Genomic DNA, 22,025 nt, shown 5'->3' with positions numbered 1-22,025 from the left:
CACCAGAATACGGTAGGATTCCGCCCTCAAAGATGGTAGGAATCCGCCCCAGAAAACTGTAGGATTCTGCGCCAGCAGACGGTAGGATTCTGTCCCCAAAGACGGTAAGATTCTGCCCCTAAAACGGTAGGATTCTGCCCCAGAATACGGTAGGATTCCGCCCCAGAATACGGTAGGATTCCGCCCTAGTAGATGGAAGGAATCCGCCCCAGAAGATGGTAGGATTTTACCCCAGAATACGGTAGGATCCCGCCCCAGACGATGGAAGGGTTCTGCCCCAGAATACGGTAGGATTCAGCGCCAGAATATGGTAAGATTCCGCCCAAGTAGATGGAAGGAACCCGCCCCAGAAGACGGTAGGGTTCTGCCCCAGAATAGGGTAGGATTCCATCTAAGAGTAGCGTAGGATTCCACCCCAGAATAGGGTAGGATTCCGCCCAAAATACGGTAGGATTCTGTCCCAGGAGACGGTAGGATTCCGCCTCAGAATACGGTATGATCCCACCCCAGAAGACGGTAGGATTGTGGCCCAGAATATGGCAGGATTCTGCGCCAGAAAACGGCAGGATTCTGCGCCCTAAAACGGTAGGATTTCACCCCAGAAGACAGTAGGATTCCGCCCAGAAGACGGTAGGATGTCGTCCCTAAAGATGGGGGAATTTCGCCAGAGAAAACGGTAAGATTCCGCCCAAAAAGACAGTAGGATATCGCCCCAGAAAACGGTAGTAGTTCCCTCCAGAAGACAGTAGGATTATGCCATAGAAGATGGCAGGACAGTGCTCCAGAATACGGTAGGAATCCGCCCCAGAAGACGGTAGGATTCTGCCCCAGATAACGGTAGGATTCAGCTCTCGCAGACGGTAGGATTCTGTCCCCAAAGACGGTAAGATTGTGCCCCAGAAAACTGTCGGATTCCGCCCACAAAACGGTAGGAATCCACTCCAGAATACGAACGAATTCTGCCCCAGAATACGGTAGGATTCTGCGCCAGAATTCAGTAGGATTCCCACCTCGAACATGGAAGGAATCCGCCTCAGAAGACGGTAAGATTCTGTCCCAGAATACGGTAGGATCCCGCCCCAGAAGATGGTAGGGTTCTGCCTCAGAATAGGGTAGGATTCCGCCCCAGAATAGGGTAGCATTCCGCATCAGAATAGGGTAGGATTCCGCCCCAGAATAGGATAAGATTCCGCCCAAAATACGGTAGGTTTCTGCCCCAGGAGACGGTAGGATTCCGCCTCGGAATAAGGTAGGATTCTGCGCAAGAAGACGGTGGGATATTAGGGTGAAGACGGTATGATTCCGCCCCAGAAGACGGTATGATTCCGCCCCAGTAGAAGGTAGGATTTCGTCCCAAAAGACGGTAGATTTCCACCCTCAAAAAACTCAGATAACCTTAATACATATCTGTCGTTCAGACTGTCAAGCAAGAAAAAAAACAAACATATAAAGCAAGCATAATAAGCATTAATTTAGGAATGTAAGCATAAATTGAAAGTTATTCACCAGTGTTGGAGCATTGAGTCCATGTTGAGTCATCATTCCTCCTCACAGCCAGCCTCTCTGGTTGAAGGGATGGCTGATGCTTTGGCCACTGTTTCTGCCATTAAGAGGTTTATAAGATATCCCACACATTTCAAAAACAATTACGGGCAACATTTTTCAAAGATGTACAGCTGTTACCCAAAACACACCACAGTATGTCTTACAAATGAGATGGAATACACCAAATTACATAATAAACATGAGTGTATAAGAAACTGGCAAGTACATAATGGCATTGGACAACTGCTAGTGAGCCATGATGCACATCTTATACAAGTGAATTTAAGTATCAAGAACAAAAGAACATATGGGAAAAATAGGGTTTGGCTTAGGGGTATCGAGATATTAATGTTGTCTAGCACTCAGGATGGAAGGAAACTCTAATGTGGTTTTCTTGTATAATATATAAGTTATATGATAGACAGTCTGGTGCTGGAGGTGCCGTGTGGTGAGGGGCTGCTCAGTAGAAGCGTTCGGTGAGTAGCGTGTTGTAGGAGGTAGATGTGCAGGAGCTTCGTTAGAGAAGATGTTGCCTGTTGCTGGCCTCCTGGTTGAATAAATGTTGACAGCGTGGAGCTTGCTGGAGGAGGTGTTGCTTGTTCAGGAAGATGGGCAGAATGAGAGTTGGTTGGTGAGGAAGCTCAGAGAAGGACAGCTGGTGGGTCGCCATGCTCGCTGGCGGGAGCGAGGACCGCCAGGCAGGCGAGGAGAAGCGAAGGCAGCCAGGCAGCGGCGGAGGAGGAGGTGTTGCTTGTTCAAGAAGAATGGTCAGAATGAATCTCAATGGAGAGACAGAGCTTATATACCCAGCAGCAGCCGCCAGTCCTCTATGAATCATGTTGGGAAAACCCAGAAAGTTGCCGGTGACTAGTTTCGTTGCTAAGCAACGGTAACATCTGGGGACAGCTCTCGCTTGGTTGCTAGGCAACGGCACGTTGGAATGTGGTGGCAGGTGGTGGCTGTGGCTACGCAGTTGTAAGCAGTTGTAGGGGAGACGTCCACCAGGCTCCCAATAACAAAAATACCCCCAAAAAACACTAAATGAGTTCACAAACAAGAACAAAACCTAACTAACAAATGATAAATAGTACACAACTTACATGAAATTACTACCCAACACTAGAAAAAAATAAATACTGATTAACTTTGGTACATTGTCTTATGGAAGGGCAGTCTCCTCCCCCAAAATGGCCACACAGCTTACTCTTGGCACGTGTTTCAGAACAACAGAATCTCAAACAATTATTCCACTTTACATTGTACCCTCGTTAATTTGAATCTTCATAATTCGGATTTCAGATTATTGTAATTGGAAGTTTTTTAAACGAATTAAACAATTTGAATTCGGAAAGAATCTGAAATAACGGTGCAGTTCTGAAAAGTTGATTATTATTATTACGGGTATATGAATATATTATGAAATAGATTAAGATGAATTAATTATAGGAATATAATATGAATTATATTATGATACTGTATAAGACTATGTTTGGGTGTGTAGCCGGGGAGAGGAGGAACGGACAACTCACCACCTCCCGTTCTCATCAGCCCACGATCCCTTTATGGCAGTATTGTACTGTATACAATTTCACAATAATTCCCATATTTTTGTTCATTTAGTCCCGGGTTAATAAAACAGTGGTGCCAGTGGTGATAGTTCCATGGTGGTGATAGTTCCATGGTGGTGATAGTTCCATGGTGGTGATAGTGCCATGGTGGTGGTGCGGTGTTGGTGGTAGCTTTTGTTCCATGCTCCAGGTGATCATTTACAGATGTGATGGTGCAGTTCAATTTCCCAAAGTTCTGTTGTAATATCTCCTGTAAAAAACAAAATATATTTACTATAAAGAACTTCGGGAGGTTAGATTAGGAAAGGTTAGAATAGGTTGGATAAGGTTAAATTAATGTTATATTATACAGTATGTTCTGAGAGAAAAACCTGGATGGTGGCAGCTACCGTGAGTAAGCCCTAGGTCAGAATATAACTAGAACAGAGGAAAGTAACAGAGAACAGAAAAGAGAGAAAGAATAAATAAATAATATCTAAAAAAAGAGAAAAAATACCTTGAGAAGATAAAGAAAGAATTAAAGAGGAAAAGAAGTAAATTCCTTCTATACAAATGGGTAACAGCAGTGGGAATACAGTATATAAAACCCATCATTCTTTCCCCCTATACAAATTAGGTTAGGTTACGTTAGGTTAGATTAGTACGAGGGTGTTTAATCACCAGGTGAAATAAGCTGGAGTCCCTAACCTTCATGTTATCCATTTTTTCACCCGAGGGTCTACTACCTATGGCCAGTAATGAAAGTCAATGACATGGTAACAAACCTCTAAGTTGAGCAATTTAGCCTAGTGACATAAACAGAGCCAACAGAGGGCAATGTATGATCATTCAATTTACATCATGAAGTAAAATACTGCAGAGAGGTGAAGGTTAGGTTAGGTTAGCTTACTTCAAAGTCACGGCTATATTGTAGGATGTGGATACGAATTTCCAGCTGGGCACACTGGAAGTTTCATCTGTGGAAAAAATGGGTAATTATTGGTTCATGTTTTTTACATGAAAACCAATTTTTCTGGTGTATTTTGGTGTGTTTTCTTCAAATATGATCTTCATTCCACCAGACTGGTGTCTGCACTTCAGCACTTCAACTACCCTGAGAGATTGGAGCGCCTGAACTTGCCTAGCTTATACTACAGACGGGCAAGGGGTGACCTAATTGAGGTATATAAGCATCTCAAGGGGCACTACTCAGTCGAGTGTCCTTGCTTGGAGCTGGCGGACGCTCGCCCCACAAAGGGTCACAGCTCAAGATTGAAGAAGCCGCAAGTCCAGAAAAGTGTGAGGGCAAACTTTTTCGGAGTGAGAGTTGTGAACTCTTATGGAAATGAAAGTCAAATTTGCCAGAAACACAACAAAATACACCAGAAAAATAGGTTTTCATGTTAAGAACACCAAACAAAGGTTAACGTGTAGATTATTGCTGCCAACGATTCTAGCAAGAACACACACTGCTTTTCCACCATAATTTTTGTTCTCTTTTGGGGAAGTGTTTCTTTTTTATAATTTATACTATAATAAGCCATGGGAGGGGTAGTGCGCAGGTCGTCTGAATCGCATTACCATGCTATATAATACATGACCCAACTCTAAAAAAATAGTGTTTCGCAATAGGGGAATACGTTATGTTAGGTTAAATAGGGATAAGTTAAACACTGACATTATATAACCACTCAAGGGGGTAGAGGAATGGCACAGTCCCCCCCGCTAGAGGGTTAGGTCAGGCTAATGTTTGACCATGATTAAAAACCATTACTTTTTTTCCCAGAGAAAAGTATCTCCGTTGAAAAAAAAAACTAAAATTCATGGAGGATTTTTTTTCTCGTAAAATTGCTTGCAACACTTAAGTAAACGTTTACCCAAACAAACCTTTAAAAACCTTACCTGACCCATAAAAATCCTAAAACTAAAAAGAAATAACCTTATTTCTGTTTTCAGTGTTTAATGAGTTGGTGTAGTTTTCGGTGTTCAAAAGTAGTGATTTGCGATACAAATGAAGATCAGAAATCGTTCAAAACACACACCAAACAAAATAAAAAAACATTAATTTCAACTTCCAAATAAGTCGATGACCAAAACGATAAAATTACCACCCTACCCACTACAGCTATATGATCACATAGACAAAAAAATAAATAAAAAATACTTAACTAAAAAATATATTTGGGTGAATTTATAGTATCACACTAGTATTTATTTCCGTATTAAAAATATGTATCTAATAATGTTTATATAATTCTAAGACATTTTTCTTTATGATATTTCCACCGGAAATTAAGGATAACCGTGATATTAATTTTTCAAGATTATTACTTTCGATCAGTCACAAGTGTCGCTCTTTAAGCGGCTGGAGCATGAACAACGGGTTAGGTTTGGCTATCTTCGTTGGTTGATAATATAATTTATTTATTCTAAAAAACAAATCCAACTTCTTCCGTTACGATTGTTCGGGGAGGGGGGTTATACTATATATAAAAAAACAAACGTGATTTCCAGTGGAAATGAATATCAAATTCGTTCGAAACTCATCAAATACATAGGAAAAACCTATTTTTAATATCGAAATAAAGACCGGTGTGATACTATCAATTGACCAAAATTTGTTGCTTCCTTTAATATGTGTAATTACTATAATGATAAGAACACGTGGAAGAAATTAATGAAATCGAACAACTGGTGGTAGTACTGTTCTCAGAAATTACCAAATTATCGAACTGTAAACATTGCCTTCTGACGCAACGGGCAAGAATTGGCTTACCTCAATAAAGCTCCATGGTTGACCAGGAAAGTAACGACCGACTTAACTTCAGAATTCACAAGAATCGCAGAGTTAACCTGACGATGGTCCGATTGCCACAGATCAGGTCACTGGCATATTAGTCATCGACTTGTTCAACTGCTTCGCTTTCTGATGAGTGAATCCGTTCAAATGAAAACTTAATATTTCCGGATTTATTTTCTTCCCCGTTGCGTTAAAATACAGTAGTGAAAACTGAGAACTATGATTAACCCTCAACACTTCAAAACTTAGTCGGACAAAGTTTAATTTATGTAACATTATTTTTCCGTAGTACCAAAATCCAAATTCATGGTTCGTGAGTCCTCGAAGTGTCGAAAGTTCTCCAGCACAAAGAGACAATCAAACAATGCGCTTACATCCTGACATGTTCTTACTACCACCATGTTATGTGTACTATTCCAGATGATACTAAATGTTACATAATACTTCCTTGAGATAAAAGTACAGTATATATGTCAGGTGCCTTCAAGAGAGCTTAGGCTTTCAACTGGCTTAGCCATGTTAAAAGTTATTATCGGGTCTGTATCTGTGTTTTTCTGGCTAAATAGTTTCAATATCATTATCAATAATATATTTAGAAGAATATAATGATATATTGGTTTTCTCAAAATAATGTCATATACAAGTTAAGATTATTTGTGACCGCTTGAAAATGGTATTGTGAAAGCTCATGCACTAATTGTACTCGTACTATGAAAAAAAAATAGGGATACACCACACGTACTCGGAAAATAGCATTAATTTTTTAGTACCAGGGGCGGATCCAGGAATATCAAAAGGGAGTCAAAGAAGTTGTGGGTGGGGACCATAGCGAGCGCAACGAGCCCACCCAGCTGTGGGGTTAGGCGCCGGCTGGGTCGTGGCAAACAAGGAATATATTACAGGACACACCGCTGTAACGTTCTCTGTTAGAAAGTCAAAAATATATTTTTCTAGTGTATTTATGTGTGTTTAGACCGAATATGACCTTCATTTTTGGCGGAAATTAGCTGTTTTTTTTTGCGATTTTTCTTCGTTGGACGTTTTCCGAAAAAAAAAATCATGGCAAAATACACCAATAAACACAAGAAATACAAAAAACAAACCTAACCTAACCTAACTGACTCTCACCATATGATGGAATCACCTATTTCTTACCTTATTGGGCTGGTTCTTGTTCGTCGTTGGATTCTGAAATTCTTACACAACGCCACATCTGTATGTTGGTCTTTGCGATATTTACAATCAGTCTTGCTCTTAGTACACTTTACTGAGGTTGGAAGAACACCATGCGATCGAAAAAATGCTCTAGTTTCTTCGTTTTTTTCCAAAAAAACTCGCAATCAGCTCCATATAATTTAAGTGACACCCACCACAGACTTCCATGGTCGGAACTGAACTTGAATTTCGAAATATGAGACCCAAAATAAAACTAATTTGATTGGACCAAATATACCGTGAATGAAACCCAAAATCATTTTAATTGGTTGCAAAAACAAAAATGCTTTTTATTGGCCGCGTGACGTGTATGGGAACGCATGCGCGTGATGATTTATGAAGGAGATGCAGGAGACACGCAGTGTTGGAGGAGAGGCAGGCGATAATGGAGGAAGATTAATGGAAGAAAATAGAGAAAATTTTGGATAAGCTATCTCTGTTATTATACATTTCCGCCGGTAATGTAATAGATGAAAATTATCTTATAATTAGACGTCTTATTCGAATATGATAATAGATTAGTGGTAGGAATGAACGGTGTGTAAACGCAATAATACAAAAATTAATGCTTTATGTTCTCATACTCCAAAAAAAATGTGATATAGCAAAAAAAAAAAGAAAAAAAAGAGGCAAAATGTTACAAGGAAACACCCAGGGGGTGCCGGGCAACTCAATTTTTGAGCTTATCAGCAATGCAAAGACTTTCATTTTGCCAGACATGGCAAGGTGAATGTCTGGGAAAATATAAAGCAAAAAGTCTTAGGAATTGTACACTGGTAGTGTGCTGACTATATATTCGAAGTGAAAAGTCCAGCTGTGAAGCCATTACCCTGTGAATAGTGACTATTAAAGGCGACTACAGTGCACAAGTGTGTTTCTGTGACCAGGTGGAAATCTGTCTGCCCGTTGTTTGTCTGAAGAAACTGCACTATTTGACACTGAATGTGAGAAGGACCTAGGTGTGTATGTTGACAAAGCTGAAGTTCTCGGGCCATTGCGAGAAGAAGGTAAATCAGGCAAATAAATTATCAGGTCTTATAAGAAGGTCGTTTAGATATCTAGACGGGTCCCTTGTATCGATCTTCAAGAGTGAAGTGTTTCCCCATCTGGAGTACTATCACCCCGTCTGGTCCCCGAGATATGCTAGGGACTGTCAGTTGGTTGAAAATGTTCAAAGGAGGGCCACCAAACTGGTGCCTGCACTTCGGCACCTCAGCTACCCTGAGAGATTGGAGCGCTTGAACTTGACTAGCTTATACTATAGACGGGTAAGGGGTGACCTAATTGAGGTGTATAAGCATCTCAAGGGGCACTACTCAGTCGAGTGTCCTGACTTGGAGCTGGCGGACGCTCGCCCAACAAGGGGTCACAGCTCAAGATTGAAGAAGCCGCAAGTCCAGAAAACTGTGAGGGCAAACTTTTTCGGAGTGAGAATTGTGAACTCTTGGAACAATCTACCAGAGAGTGTTGTGACGGCACCGAGTGTGAGCTCTTTCAAAACCAGACTTGACCAACACTGGAGCAGGTTTAGGTACATCCAGGAGCCAGTGCATGCCCAGTACTTGCCAACAGTGCGTAACAGAGACGTGACCGATCGCCCAAGCGGCTAACGAGCCGCCGATCAGTGGTGAAGAGGATAAAAGTAAAAGTACACTGATACTGATCGTCGGAAAATTACCGGAGACTGGCGGGACAGCCAGTGGTAATTCGACGACTCTTGTGAGATATCTACTGCTTCTGTACATACGACCCTGACCGCTGGTAACCAGTGGTGGAAGCTGGGTGGGCAGTGAAAGGAGGGTCGTAACACATTCAAGCACTTTAAGAAGTAAACTTCAAAATTTATAAACAACAAAACTTGTAAACTTTTAAACAAGTAAATTCCTACACGCATAAACATAAAAAGTTAAACCTCTAAACACTTACAGTATGTCAATCAACTATGGAAGAAGAACAAGTTTAATTTATAGAATACCAACACACAGAGTACATGAGTTACTACCTATGTAACAAATATGCTTGAGTTACCAGATGTGAGTAACTGTGTCGGTGAGTTACCATGTGACTAAGTGTTTGTAAATTACCCTGTGTGTGTGTGTGTGTGTGTGTGAGAAAGAGTAACCATCGTCTCTGTGAATAACTACGTGTAATTATCTTGACGCAGTCCTACTTTTCCTGGGTCCCAGTTTGTCTCTTCCTTCCAGCTTCTCACACATAGTTCCGTCCCATATAATAAATAAACTCTGGCTAGTTCTGTAAGACACTACTACCCCTAGAGGATCAGTGAGTCATTCTCCTGGTGATAGTACGGGAGAAAATATGTACAGTAGTTTGGTTGTGTCACACTGGACAACAGTTTTTTCAATTCGACCCGAGCGCTATATTGCTGTACAACCAGTAACACCCACACGAGAGAGAGGAGAGGTAAAGAGAAAACGATTAAATTAAAGAAAAGGAATAATAAGAAATACTGGCCTTGTGGCGCAACGGATAACGCGTCTGACTACGGATCAGAAGATTCCAGGTTCGAATCCTGGCAAGGTCGTATATAACTTTTAAAATCGCACTAATATCGAAAAAAATTACTTACAAACAATGCCAGCTACTGTACCAAAATCTCGTAACCTAGTGAAGAATATTAGATACATCACCAAGACGTTAGTACTGACCCTGGCTGTGACCAAATATTTGATTCACAGGCCCATCCACAAACACTAACTGTACCAACTTGCAGAGAATACCGATGTAAATTGTCACAGATAAGTCATTTTATAAACTAATGGTGAATTAAGACAGACAAACAATCTGATTGCTATATACATCCATGGTTTCTTTGGGTCGCAATATTGTCAACGTCGGGCTAATTCCTTAAGTCTGATGGTTTAACCTTTTGAGTATGACGATTTAACTAATGGAGGAAGGTGTTTTAGCGCTTTGAGTATGCAGGTTCAACCTCTTAAAGATAATGGTTCAACTCTTTTGATGATGATGATGATGATGATGATGATGATGATGATGATGATGATGATGATGAAGGCGGCTTAACCCTCTGAGGAGGTTGTTTTAACTCTAAAGACACATTAAAAACAAGGAGCCACTTACAGCTATTACTAAAAAAAAATATCATCGAACCATTCCATTAATCAGTGATGGGTATTTCTGTATTTCTTGGCACTTGTGGAGGACCATAAGAGTGTGTGTGTGTGTGGACTGCCAACACCATATGCTCGATCAGGTACCTAACATGTGGTCAATATCAGAAGTCTTTTGCACTTGTTTGTGAGTGTGTGTGTGTGTATGTGTGTGTGTGTGTTTAGTCAATGTGTTTGGAAAGCGTGTCTATATCTAGTTTGAGTGTATGTATATGGGTTTGTGAATGTGTGTATTAGTGTGCGTATAACTTTAAATATTCCAACACGAATTAAAAACAAACACCTAAGCACCCCCTATACACTCACACCAAACAACTACACTCATACACACAAATATTAAAACATCAGATAAAACTAAATCACTTCCTAAAATTTTTTTATTTCAGTACAAGTTAATTTTAGCAATACATCGCGTACTAGACAAACTACATAATTTCGTGCGGCGTCCGAGTGGATTCCTCGCTCGCCATCAGTACTAAGGGTCGGTGGTTCGCATCCACAATCGACACTAGCGGGACAACAACTTCGATGCCGTAAGTGAGAGAAAAACACCGTCTTGATAATCTCAATCTAAAACTGACACTTTTGTGCTGTCGGTCTGTTTGATAAGTTACGGGAAAAAGAGGAAGAATGATGGAAGAGGAAGTATGGGAGGAGAGGAAGTATGGGAGGAGAGGAAGTATGGGAGGAGAGGAAGTATGGAAGGAGAGGAAGAATGAACGAAGATGATGTAGAAGAACCAACGCCAGAAGACGAACACCAGTAAGAAGATGGGAACTAACCAATAAAGTAACGTAAAACCTAAGTAATACACAACCTTTCCTCACCTCAGCAGTGACCGCCTCGCTGTGCCTCATAACTATACCATCTACCTCCCTTTCCAGTGCTCACGGCCGCCCCTCGTGGAATCAAGAAGTATAATTACATACAAATCTGTTGCTATGGTAGATAAAGTCATCTCTATTGCTTAAATAAGGTTCAACCAACACTATAGTTGTCAGGGACTGTCTAAACAAACCGGGTTAAGGAAAATGTGCTTATGTTTGAGGAGATTGGAAAACAGTAGAGGGTGAACTGGACTTCTGCCGAGAGCCTCTTAACGAGACATATTGTGATAAGGAAAATTACTATAGTAGTTTGTTTTATATACATGTTTGTGACGTGTGCTACTGGTGCTGTAATGAACACGAGGGGCTGTAGTAAAGATGTCTGGATGAAACCCGAGTGCATGATAAATTCACCTTACGAATATCATCAAGAGTCTTACCTAAAATTTATGTCAAGACACTGGCACTTATCGTCTCAGGAACTTATAAATCTGTTAAAAGAATGAATTATTGGGATCTAAAAACTATGTACGACCTTGCCAGGATTCGAACCTGGAATCTTCTGATCCGTAGTCAGACGCGTTATCCGTTGCGCCACAAGGCCGGTGATAAAAGCCTTTCCATCCTTAAATTAACTCTCTCTCACACACGCGTGCACGCACAAGCAAACAAGTGCGTGCATGCGTGCACACACACATACACACACTCTTGACTTCATCCTATCATGTTTCAAAGTATAATTATTCCCTTTTGTTAGCATGTTAGTGTGGTGGTCACCTCCAGTATCAACACACCTACACACACGTGGCGTGAAAGTCGGCCCTCAGGTGCGTGGACTTCCCAACCGGTCACTGGTGTGGCGTGTGTCCTAATTATTTTATGATCTCTCTCAAGATGTTCCCGTTAGACATTATTCTTGGAAGAACCTGATTACTGAAGACATTGATGTACCCTGATATAGTAGATGAGGTTATATATTTGAGAGAGAGAGAGAGAAGGATTTTTAAAAATAGAAAGTTAAGATTTCATCGGCCTTGTGGCGCAACGGATAACGCGTCTGACTACGGATCAGAAGATTCCAGGTTCGAATCCTGGCAAGGTCGTACATAGCTTTTAGATCCCAATAATTCATTCTTTAAACAGATTTATAAGTTCCTGAGACGATAAGTGCCAGTGTCTTGACATAAATTTTAGCTAAGACTCTTGATGATATTCGTAGGAGAGAGATGGTGGGTGAGGGCCATGGTACATACAGGTTAATCTGTGTTAATTGCACGTACAGGTACGTAAACACAACGTGTAACTCATAAGTCTAACCAACCTATTGAACAGATCTTACTGTGGTCACGTCAGTTATTTTCGTTTGTTCGCGTGCAATTGTTGGCCGGGAGCCCCCTACCGCCCCCGAAAGTCCCTCCCCTCCTCGGGTGGTGCGGGGCCACTGTTGGCAGCCCTCTCCGCCCTTCCTGCTGGCAGCGATATATTTACCTCACCACAGTTACTCAGGAAGCGAGGTGGTGTTACCCCTCACTGAACACCCCTGGCTGTCTTCACCTCACGCACCACCCCCCAGGGTACGCTGGGCCCCACACTACCCTAGTGAGCGCCCCCTTCAGCATGATGGGGAGACAACCACCTGTGTGTGTGTGTGTGTGTCGCCTCCGTCCCGCTACTCGTGAACTAGGTCATGTGTGGCATAAGTGAGGTGGTGAGGCGAGAGAGTGTAGGGTTGTGGTCAGAGTGTTGTGTGGTGCTCCTGAAGTATCGACAACCGCCTGCTGTTAGTGTGACATATGAAACAATTACTTAACAATAATATAGAACAAAACTTAGAAAGTGGTGGTGAGTGTTGTGGTGAGCGATGGCGTTGGTGAACATGTATGCGCCGCGGCTGCCGCTGGCACTAGCACGGCACCAGGAGTCTCTGCCTCTGCCGCCTCACCGGGCAGCCCCGCCCCCCTCTGTGGCCCCGACCGTCATAACCCTCAAACAAATGTGCAGTAAGTACTGGCTGGAGCGCGTACAGTACGTACTGCGACGAGACGTGCCCAAACAGCAAGTATTCGCCGTGCAGAGGTTCTTGGAAGACTTGCCCCGAGACCTGCGGGCCATGATGGTACACAACGCCCTCAAGGCGGGCGGACTCCACCTGAAGCACGGCAGCAGGGAGCTGGCGGCCATCAACCGTGCCCTGGTGCTGCTCACCCCCGAGGTGACGGTGGTGGAGCCTGTGTACGTCACACTGCCCCGCCCCGGCCCCACTCCCTCTGATTGGCCCCTCGACATAGAGTTAATACTATACAACGGTGACGGCCTGACACATCTCGTCCTCACCATGCCGCCGCTCCTCACAGACACCGTCAAGAAGGTTTTCACTGATCTATGTCGCACCTGTAAGAAACTCCGTCGTGTCCGCCTCGCCAACGCCTCCGATGATACCATCACTCTCCTCACGCGACACTGCCGCCTCCTCACGCACCTCGACGTGTCGGGGTCCGCAGGCGTCACTGACGACGGGATCAACCGCATCATCGTCAACCTGCGGTGGGGAGGAGGCGAGGACTCGGAGGTGCGGCTGCGTCACATAGACGTGGGGGAGACCAGCGTGACGCAAGAGGGTGTATGTGCCCTCCTGACCCGGGTACCAGAGCTCACCAGCCTCGGGTCGACGGACGTAGTTGAGGCCCTCAAGATGATGGACGAGCTGGGGGACGCGGGGGTGGTGACGGCCCTGGAGGAGGTCAACGTGCGCTGTGTGACTGTGGGTAACCTGCAGCTGTTGCGCCGCGCGTGTCCGGCGCTCATCAACATCAACGCCATCATCAACTTCGCTGGCGTCACCATCAACGACCTCCGCCTTCTCCCTGGCTTACGACACCTGCGGCTCTCGGTGCGGGAGCCTTATTTACTCTCCCCTACAGCCATGTACGAGTTCTCGTGGGCGGTGGGCTCACAGCTGGTGACGTTGAGGGTGGAGGGCGACGTGTACTGGGAGGCGGACCTGGGGGCACTGGCGGGCAACTGTCCCCACCTGGAAGAGCTTGCCCTCCCCGCCGTCACCGTCCCCGCCAAGGACTCCCTCACCACCCTCACCAACAAGGACAGCATCGCCCTCACCAAGCTTAAGGTCACTCAATAGGGGGAGGGTTAGGTCAGAGGGAAGGTTAGTCCTCATGGGGAAGAAAGGAAGGAAGCAGAGGGTCGAGCCTGAAAGAGAGGGGAAGAGTAATACCAGAGGGGGGAGAGAGGGAGGAAAGGGAGAGTCGGTCCAGAGGGGAAGGGACGAACAGTTGGGCAGGGGGGAGAGAACTGCTCTGCCCTCACTACTCATATATATTAATACGTGTTCAGGATCAATGGATGGAGACTAAATATCTCCTGAAATCATGCACCTTATATATATATATATATATATATATATATATATATATATATATATATATATATATATATATATATATATATATATATATATATATATATATATATATGTGTGTGTGTGTGTGTGTGTGTGTGTCAGTTAAGTTTACCAAGCCTAACAACGTCATATACATCATTTCTTTTTTTAAGATTTACTCGCGAGGGGGCTAGTTTATTGGGCACCCCCTTGCATCCTGTGCAAGACGAAGCGCAAAAGCGTTTACAGCGCCGAACAGGGAAGAATGCGCAGTTCCTGACTTATGCATTAAGGGCGTAAGTGCCTGAATGGTCATGGGTTAACTCGGCAAGTTACATATAGTGACAGGAGGAGGAGTGTGGGGGGGAATTGTCGGTATAGTTCATCTGTTCATGGCAAGGCGTGGCAGGTCCTTAATAAGTCAAGTGCCAGGCCTGTCTGGAGGAGGAGGGATATTTGGTCAGGAGGAAGGGGTGTTGGTGACGGCTGGGGACTGTGCTGTGGTGGGATCGGCACGGAGGGGGCACATAGACACTGACAGAATAATTGTAGAAACTAAACTTTTCAACACAAGTCAGCTAAGTCACCAACAACACTACTGACGAAGGGGTATGACTCCTCTGCTACAGATATACTAGCTGTGTGTTTACGTCAGTTGTTGGTATATACTACAACACACCGACGAGGCGCAGGTGGTTCTGAAATGTGTTCAGATAACTCAAACAAACAACAATGGGTCTTAATGAAACGTTGTCCGCAGCAGGTGTAAACCAACGATATCTTAGGCGAGTTTAATAATTTCGTGTTTTTCCTTCATATTTTGCAGAGTTCTGATCCGTTTCGTTTCTATGGCGGTGGAGGATTGTACTCTTGCAATCGACTTGTTTTTATAAATATGGCAAGTTAGATTAAAATGGATTTCCACACAGAGGGAAGTAAGCCGTAACTTGCGTACCATAAACAATGGTTCTTTAAGGCATTTTAGGGAACTCTGACCATGATTATCCTTAACTGCTGTGTTCTTGAGATAAAAGGTCAAAGGTCTGGGTCATGTAATCCATAATTAGAGCTGGATATTGAGTAATTTAAAGGAGTCTTTTGTTGATATAATTACCACCTGTATATAATACAATTTCCTCCTTAAACATCTTCAGTATATCAATGTTCTTGCCAAGTTTCAACAAATGTTTAACACCTGCCCATCGCCAACACCTGTGTTTGACATCGGTTTCATCTCACATAACTATAGTTCTCAAGATATATTTGCATAATATACAACATATTCTTATGGTCTAACAGGTACCTAACATACACCAAGTTCTCAGAGTATCATACGTCACACCCGATATTTTCGTGACATTTTTACCTAACACACAACAAGTTCTCATGGTATACTGACACACATGACTCCCTCAGGTGCTGGAGCTGGATTGCATGACGGGCGTGGGACCTAAGGCGTGGGCTAAGGACTTCTGCCTGGTGCGTCAGGGTCTAGTGGCCGCCCTCAAGAAGTGTGTGTTGCTGCGGAGGCTGGTGTGTCGTCCTACCACCCTCGTCGAGAACGACCTCCTCGAGATTCTGGCTGTAAACAGGATGAAACGCCTCGAGGTGATCCTTGAGTATTTGAAGGCGATGATTTAACCCTTTTAAGACGATAGTTTCTAACCCTTTTATATCCATGGTTTAACCTTACGATTATGGTTTAACCCTTCTATGACTATAATTTAACCTTTATGACTATTATTTAACCCTTTATGTATATGATTTAAACCTTTATGACTATGATTTAACTCTTTATGTATATGATTCAAACATTTATGGCGATCATATGACCTTTTGATGACGGTAGTCTAACTATCCCTTTCATAGGTAATCCCCTGAGAACGATAACAACTCCCTGAATACAATGAATTAGCTGTGTAAGAGAACCTAACCCCTTGACTACACTGTTTTATACCTTTGTTACGATGACACTGTACTCAGGGGGCTGAATTTGGTGGTACAGTCGGGGTCAAGAGTTCTTTCCCTCCTAAAACACAGCAGCGTCGACCGCGAATGAGATCAAACAACACACCCGCACCAGATGACAGTCAGGGTGAGTCAGTTAGGAGACTCATTCCCGTGACTCAGTTTCACCACCAAGAGTGAACTTTTGTCCCCGACTGTACAGTACATATCCATTGACTTCCCTTTTATCCTTCATTGGTGATTAGCACTACCCAACAGGTGACTGACGCGTGTCCAGTAGGTAACCAACATGTCTAACAAATGACTATCACATCTTCCAGAGGGGATTAACACGTACCGAACACGAACGAAACAGGTGATTAACATAAATACAACAGCTAACAAACACAACTCCAAATAGGTAAATTAAACGTGTCCAACAGTTAACAAATACAACCCAACAGGTGACTAACACATGTCTTCCCCCACCCAAACATGACAGGTGCTTGAGCTGTACAACTGTGTGCTGGGGTTAACGGCGGCTAAGCTGATGGTAGACACGTGTGAGAACCTCCACGTGATGAAGGGATTAAGGACGTGGCGAGGGCTGACCCTGCATGACCTGGTCCTCATCAGGAAGCATACTAGAGGTCACCGCCGCACTGCAGAGCTCAAGATACTACCATGACCTGACCCCGGATCACCAACTACCCTCTCTTTCCTCTTCTGTTCGTTACCTTTATTTTCGTTCTTCCTTTTTTCATTTGTTGTATATATGTTTCTTTTTTATTTCTTGTGTTCTATATATCCCTTTATTTTTGCATTGTTTTTCTTTTCAGTGTTGTTCGTTCTTTCTTTTCCATTCTTTTTATCGTTTCTATTTTGGTTTTGGTATATTATTTCCTCCTTTCTTGTTCTTTTACCCTTTATCTCTCGTATCATTCTTCTTCCTTTATCATATTTTATCTAAAACTATATTTGTGGCCCATGAAGGCAGCAAGGGTAATCCCACATTTTACACTTGAAGACCTGAAGGTTACAGAAGGAAGGAAGGAAGGAAGGAAGGGAGGGAGGGAGGGAGGGTGGGTGAACCAGAACATGTGAGGGAATTGAAGGTTCACGCTGATCAAATAATTGTTTTTGACCTTGAGTTAAAGTGATGATAAAAAAACCTGATAAGTTAATTATAACATTTATCTATAACTTTATTAATTATATTGTTTCTTTTTCATTATTTTTTACATTCAATTAAATATAGTCTACATTAAGGGTGAGTTATGTAGTTCGTCTATTTAGTTTACGTAGAAGCAAAACAAAAGACAAACGTATGAATGAGAGCAACAGGTGTGTCTGTGAGTGATAATAAGGCTTGGTGTTACTGTACTGTACGGCTCTCAGATACTGTAGCTGTTTACTGTGATAAGTCCGTCTGTACACACACCATACCACACCACATCAGACCACACCACACCACACCACAACACATCAGACCACACCACACCACACCACAACACATCAGACCACACCACACCGCACCACACCACACCACAACACATCAGACCACACCACACCGCACCACACCACACCACCAGCTGGTTAGAAGAGTAAGTGTCTACAACCACAATCAGTTAACTGTTTAACTCTACGGCATGAATGATAGTTGTGTGCATAACTCCAAACTGAAACACGTCTCTCCATTACGCACAAGAGACAAAACACCCGTACTTTAACTACCGCACTGTTGTCTGTTACCAGGTCAAATTGGCCCTGCCGTCCTAAGGCAAAGCAACACCACGAAAAATACATTGTAGATCATATATGTGAATTAAACATGTTGAAATAATTAATTCTGAGAGTTAAACACTTACAATGATCTATACCAGACATGTAATGACGAATAAACGTCACGATAACATATATAACGGGATAAATTTACCTGGTCAAGAACTACTCCACATAAGACACTAAGACAGCTATACAAGGGTCCACCACGTTTCTAAATAATGTCCACAGCTTGAAGTCTGATACAAATCACACAACCACTATTTCAAATTAACAACCAAATACTGTACAATACCGTGTGTAACTTGATTGTATAATAATGCAGAATGTTTGTTTTAATATATATATATATATATATATATATATATATATATATATATATATATATATATATATATATATATATATATATATATATATATATATATATATATTCACAACTTAATGAGTTGTGATGTCAGTTTTTGTAATATAAGAGTTACAGTTCTCTAACAATAATAACAGTTGTAAATAGGCTTAAGTTTTCTATGTACTGTACTGTATGACGTCTACTTTTGTACAACTCTCTGTGATAAAGTATTGATTTTAGTAAGTTTGTTTTCAGAACTAAATATAACTTAGTTCAAATGCGTTTGTTTTTGTTCCTGTTCCAATATCATGGGCAATTTGAGGCAATTTTGAAGTCATGTGCACTTGATATTAGGAGATATTCTGAGGTCAATAGTAATTACGTTTTACTATACAAAAATACCTGAGTACAATACTGCATTAAAGAAAGAGTCTAGATTACCGTATACAGGCATCTCAAGCAAAGGTGCAACACAGAGCGACTAAGATGATTCCGGAATTACTTCATCTCGATTATCCAAGTAGAGTGAGGGCCTTAGGACTAACAACCCTTCACACAAGGCACAATAGGGCAGATCTCATTGAAACTTTCAAAATCCTGAGAGATGGAAAACGTGAACCTGGGCTATTTTTTTGTGATGTCACGCACCACCAACACGAGGGGACATAACTACTTGCTCCCCAAGTTATCATGCACAGTATAAGGAAATAATTCATCAGAGGGTGGTAGACCAGACCAGACCAGACCAAACCAAACCTAACCTAACCTGCTCTAACCTAACCTAACCACCCCACTTAGATATGGTGTTTAATCATCAGTTAAAACAAGCGGATGGTTCCTAATCTTCATGGAATCTTATTTTAACAAAACCAAAACTAAATATTCAAAGTCATTTTTCCTTGTCTTGAAATTTCTTGTTTTTCTTTATATGCCGTTAGATGCATTTGTGTCTAAATTTATTAATGGACATAAATATATGAAATCTTAGTTAAGTTGAAGTATTAAAGGTTCACTCTCTACTTACACGGTCCCAGTTTTCTGTGTGACAAACTCTACCTGAACTCCAACCTGCTGTAACCATGAAAAATCACGCAAAGAACTGCCAATGGTTCACTTGATTACAGACGCGATTCCTTAAGTGACCTGTGTATATAGGACAGTAAATATGGCAGCGGAGGAGACGTGAAAACAGACACCACCTGAAGATTATCCCCCCAGTTTATTCTACCTTAACTTAACCTAACCTAACATAGCTTAACTTCATCTTAACCATAACCCCCACCCCTCAGGTAGCATAGGGGTGTTTAATTATCAAATGAAATAAGCTCGGGTCTAATCTTGAGGTAAACAAAAGAAAACACAAAACAAAGTACAGTCATTCTACACAGTCACCATGCCATCAACAATACACAAACCTCAGAGAGACACCCAACCAAGACCTGTGACAAACGTGGTAATCTTGAGCTTCCCGTTGTACAGTTCTTGGATACTGGAGACGAAATGAGAGGAAAGGAGGGAAGAGGAAAGGGTGGAAAGGTGGGGGAAAAGGGTGTTTAATATACCTCCTTGGGTACTCGGTGGTGTCATAATAGATTTTATCCGACGTCTACCAGCCTGACAAGGTAGTATGCAGCAACGCCACGTAAAACACACTAAGATAAGGATATGGGCGGTCTCTCTTTTGAGGTGGGTATTTGGTGGTTTATCTTCATGGTAGTGGTTTAAGTTCATAGAGGTTTAGGTTTACTCTCCTGATGGTTTAAGTTCATGCGGGTTTACTCTCCTGATGGTTTAAGTTCATGTAGGTTTACTCTCCTGATGGTTTAAGTTCATGCAGGTTTACTCTCCTGGTGGTTTAAGTTCATGGAGGTTTACTCCCCCGGTGGTTTAAGTTCATTCAGGTTTACTCTCCTGGTGGTTTAAGTTCATGGAGGTTTACTCTCCTAGCGTCGTGTTACCTCGCTCATGACCACACACACTCGAGGGCTCCACTCCATCACCGTCAACCTTGGGTTATAAATAGCTTTATGACGATACTGATTATAGTAGTGCTGTGTGTGTGTGTGGTTTACATAACAGGTGTAGTGGCAGTCTACAGCACTTAAGTGCGTCAACAGCAAGTGATGAAGAGTGGGTGAGGTGTTCCCACATTAACCTTCTCACCTGTGACGTAACAACAGCAGTAAGTTCACTCACCCCTCCATCCCTTCCTCTGGTATATTGACCATGATTTAATGATTTATTACAGTTTATTTCATCTAATGATTAAACACCCCAATTAACTGGGGGGTTATACGTTAAGTGAGATTATATAGTTTAATCATAGGTGAAATAAGCTGGGGGACAAGTTTTAATGTGATCCTTAAAAATTAATAACCATTAAAACAAAACTGATGAGTGATCATCATGTGGGCATACTCTTATGTCCAGTGTAGTCATCTGTACCCACTGTGCGCACGTCCCCAACCTGTATCCAATGAATATAGAGTATATCTGTCCAATTGATGTATACTATGCATGTGCATGTTTAATTTCCGCATGTCCAAGTTAATTCAATCCCTGTGTGTGTACCTATCTAGAGAACGCACAAGGAAAGCGCTCATGGATGAGGGACGCATGTGTGTTTCGTACGCACAGATAAGAGCGTCTCGCCACCAACCCACAGGTAAGCCAACCAGTATCACACGAACTTATCTGCAGCACCTTGTCCGCTACTGCCCACACCTTGACCTGGCCTACGGCATCAGGTCACTTTGTCTGCACTTCCACACTTCCTGACCTGAACTTCCTGTAACCCTTTGCCTCTTGGGCCCTTCGTAAGCCGGCAACTTTGCAAGACGCGAACTTCGAAGGTTGCACCTCTGCTAGACGTCAACTCACGAGACAACAGCTTTACGAGACACCAACTTATTGATACTAACTTAAGGGAATGCTAATATGGCGAAACATTAACCTTGTGAAGCCCAAAATAACTGAGGAGAGTTTCTGGACTTTACTAGGTAACATTATAGCCATGACCCCCAGCCCACGACTAACAGTGTCCTGGGACTGCTGTGAGTAACTGACCTCACTACACCAAGCTGGGCATCATGCATTATGATTTCTCCTTAATATATATAACGGTAACATCTAAACCATAGTGGTGTAAAAGAGTTTATATGTCTTAATTGTATCAAGTAACACATGTTGATGATATGAGTTAATACGTATTAATGTTATGAGACAGCACGGTGTTAATGTTATCACTCGTGAATGATTAACTCGGTGAAACAATCATGAAGAGCGAAATCCTCTCCGTTAAAGTCTGTGTAGTTCTCCTCGTGTTAGTCTCGCTGTCAGAAGGTGATTATAAGCCACACCCTCACGGCTCAGAGGAAAGCATCGAGAGAGATGAAGTACACGAGAGAACCTTCCCTCCGTCACCCCATCACACTAGCCAGCCAACGGCGACGAAGAGAAGGTCG

At 42.5% G+C, this 22,025-nt stretch overlaps 1 protein-coding gene, 1 long non-coding RNA gene and 3 other non-coding genes across 5 annotated transcripts; 3 read left to right on the top strand and 2 right to left on the bottom strand.

Annotated features, from left to right (window-relative positions):
• Positions 1-2,735: 2,735 nt before the first annotated feature.
• LOC121859108 lies at positions 2,736-13,578 on the bottom strand. The gene is made up of 3 exons (XR_006087607.1): positions 13,478-13,578; positions 4,003-4,069; positions 2,736-3,363 (listed from the first exon to the last, which is right to left on the bottom strand). It is a non-coding gene; the product is annotated as an uncharacterized LOC121859108 (long non-coding RNA).
• Trnar-acg lies at positions 9,580-9,652 on the top strand. The gene has a single exon. It is a non-coding gene; the product is annotated as a tRNA-Arg (tRNA).
• Positions 11,618-11,690, bottom strand: Trnar-acg. Its single transcript has one exon. It is a non-coding gene; the product is annotated as a tRNA-Arg (tRNA).
• Positions 12,117-12,189, top strand: Trnar-acg. Its single transcript has one exon. It is a non-coding gene; the product is annotated as a tRNA-Arg (tRNA).
• Positions 12,578-17,499, top strand: LOC121859107. Its single transcript, XM_042355798.1, has 3 exons — positions 12,578-14,213; positions 15,900-16,091; positions 16,933-17,499. The coding sequence occupies exons 1-3, from the start codon at positions 12,948-12,950 to the stop codon at positions 17,116-17,118; spliced, it is 1,644 nt and encodes a 547-aa protein (XP_042211732.1). The 5' UTR covers positions 12,578-12,947; the 3' UTR covers positions 17,119-17,499.
• The last annotated feature ends 4,526 nt before the right edge of the window (positions 17,500-22,025 follow it).

The sequence above is a fragment of the Homarus americanus genome, unplaced genomic scaffold, assembly GCF_018991925.1.
Source record: "Homarus americanus isolate GMGI-L3 unplaced genomic scaffold, GMGI_Hamer_2.0 scaffold50924, whole genome shotgun sequence".
NCBI lineage: Eukaryota > Metazoa > Arthropoda > Malacostraca > Decapoda > Nephropidae > Homarus > Homarus americanus.
The sequence above is the reverse complement of the archived record's forward strand: the minus strand, read 5'-3'. Positions and strand labels throughout refer to the sequence as shown.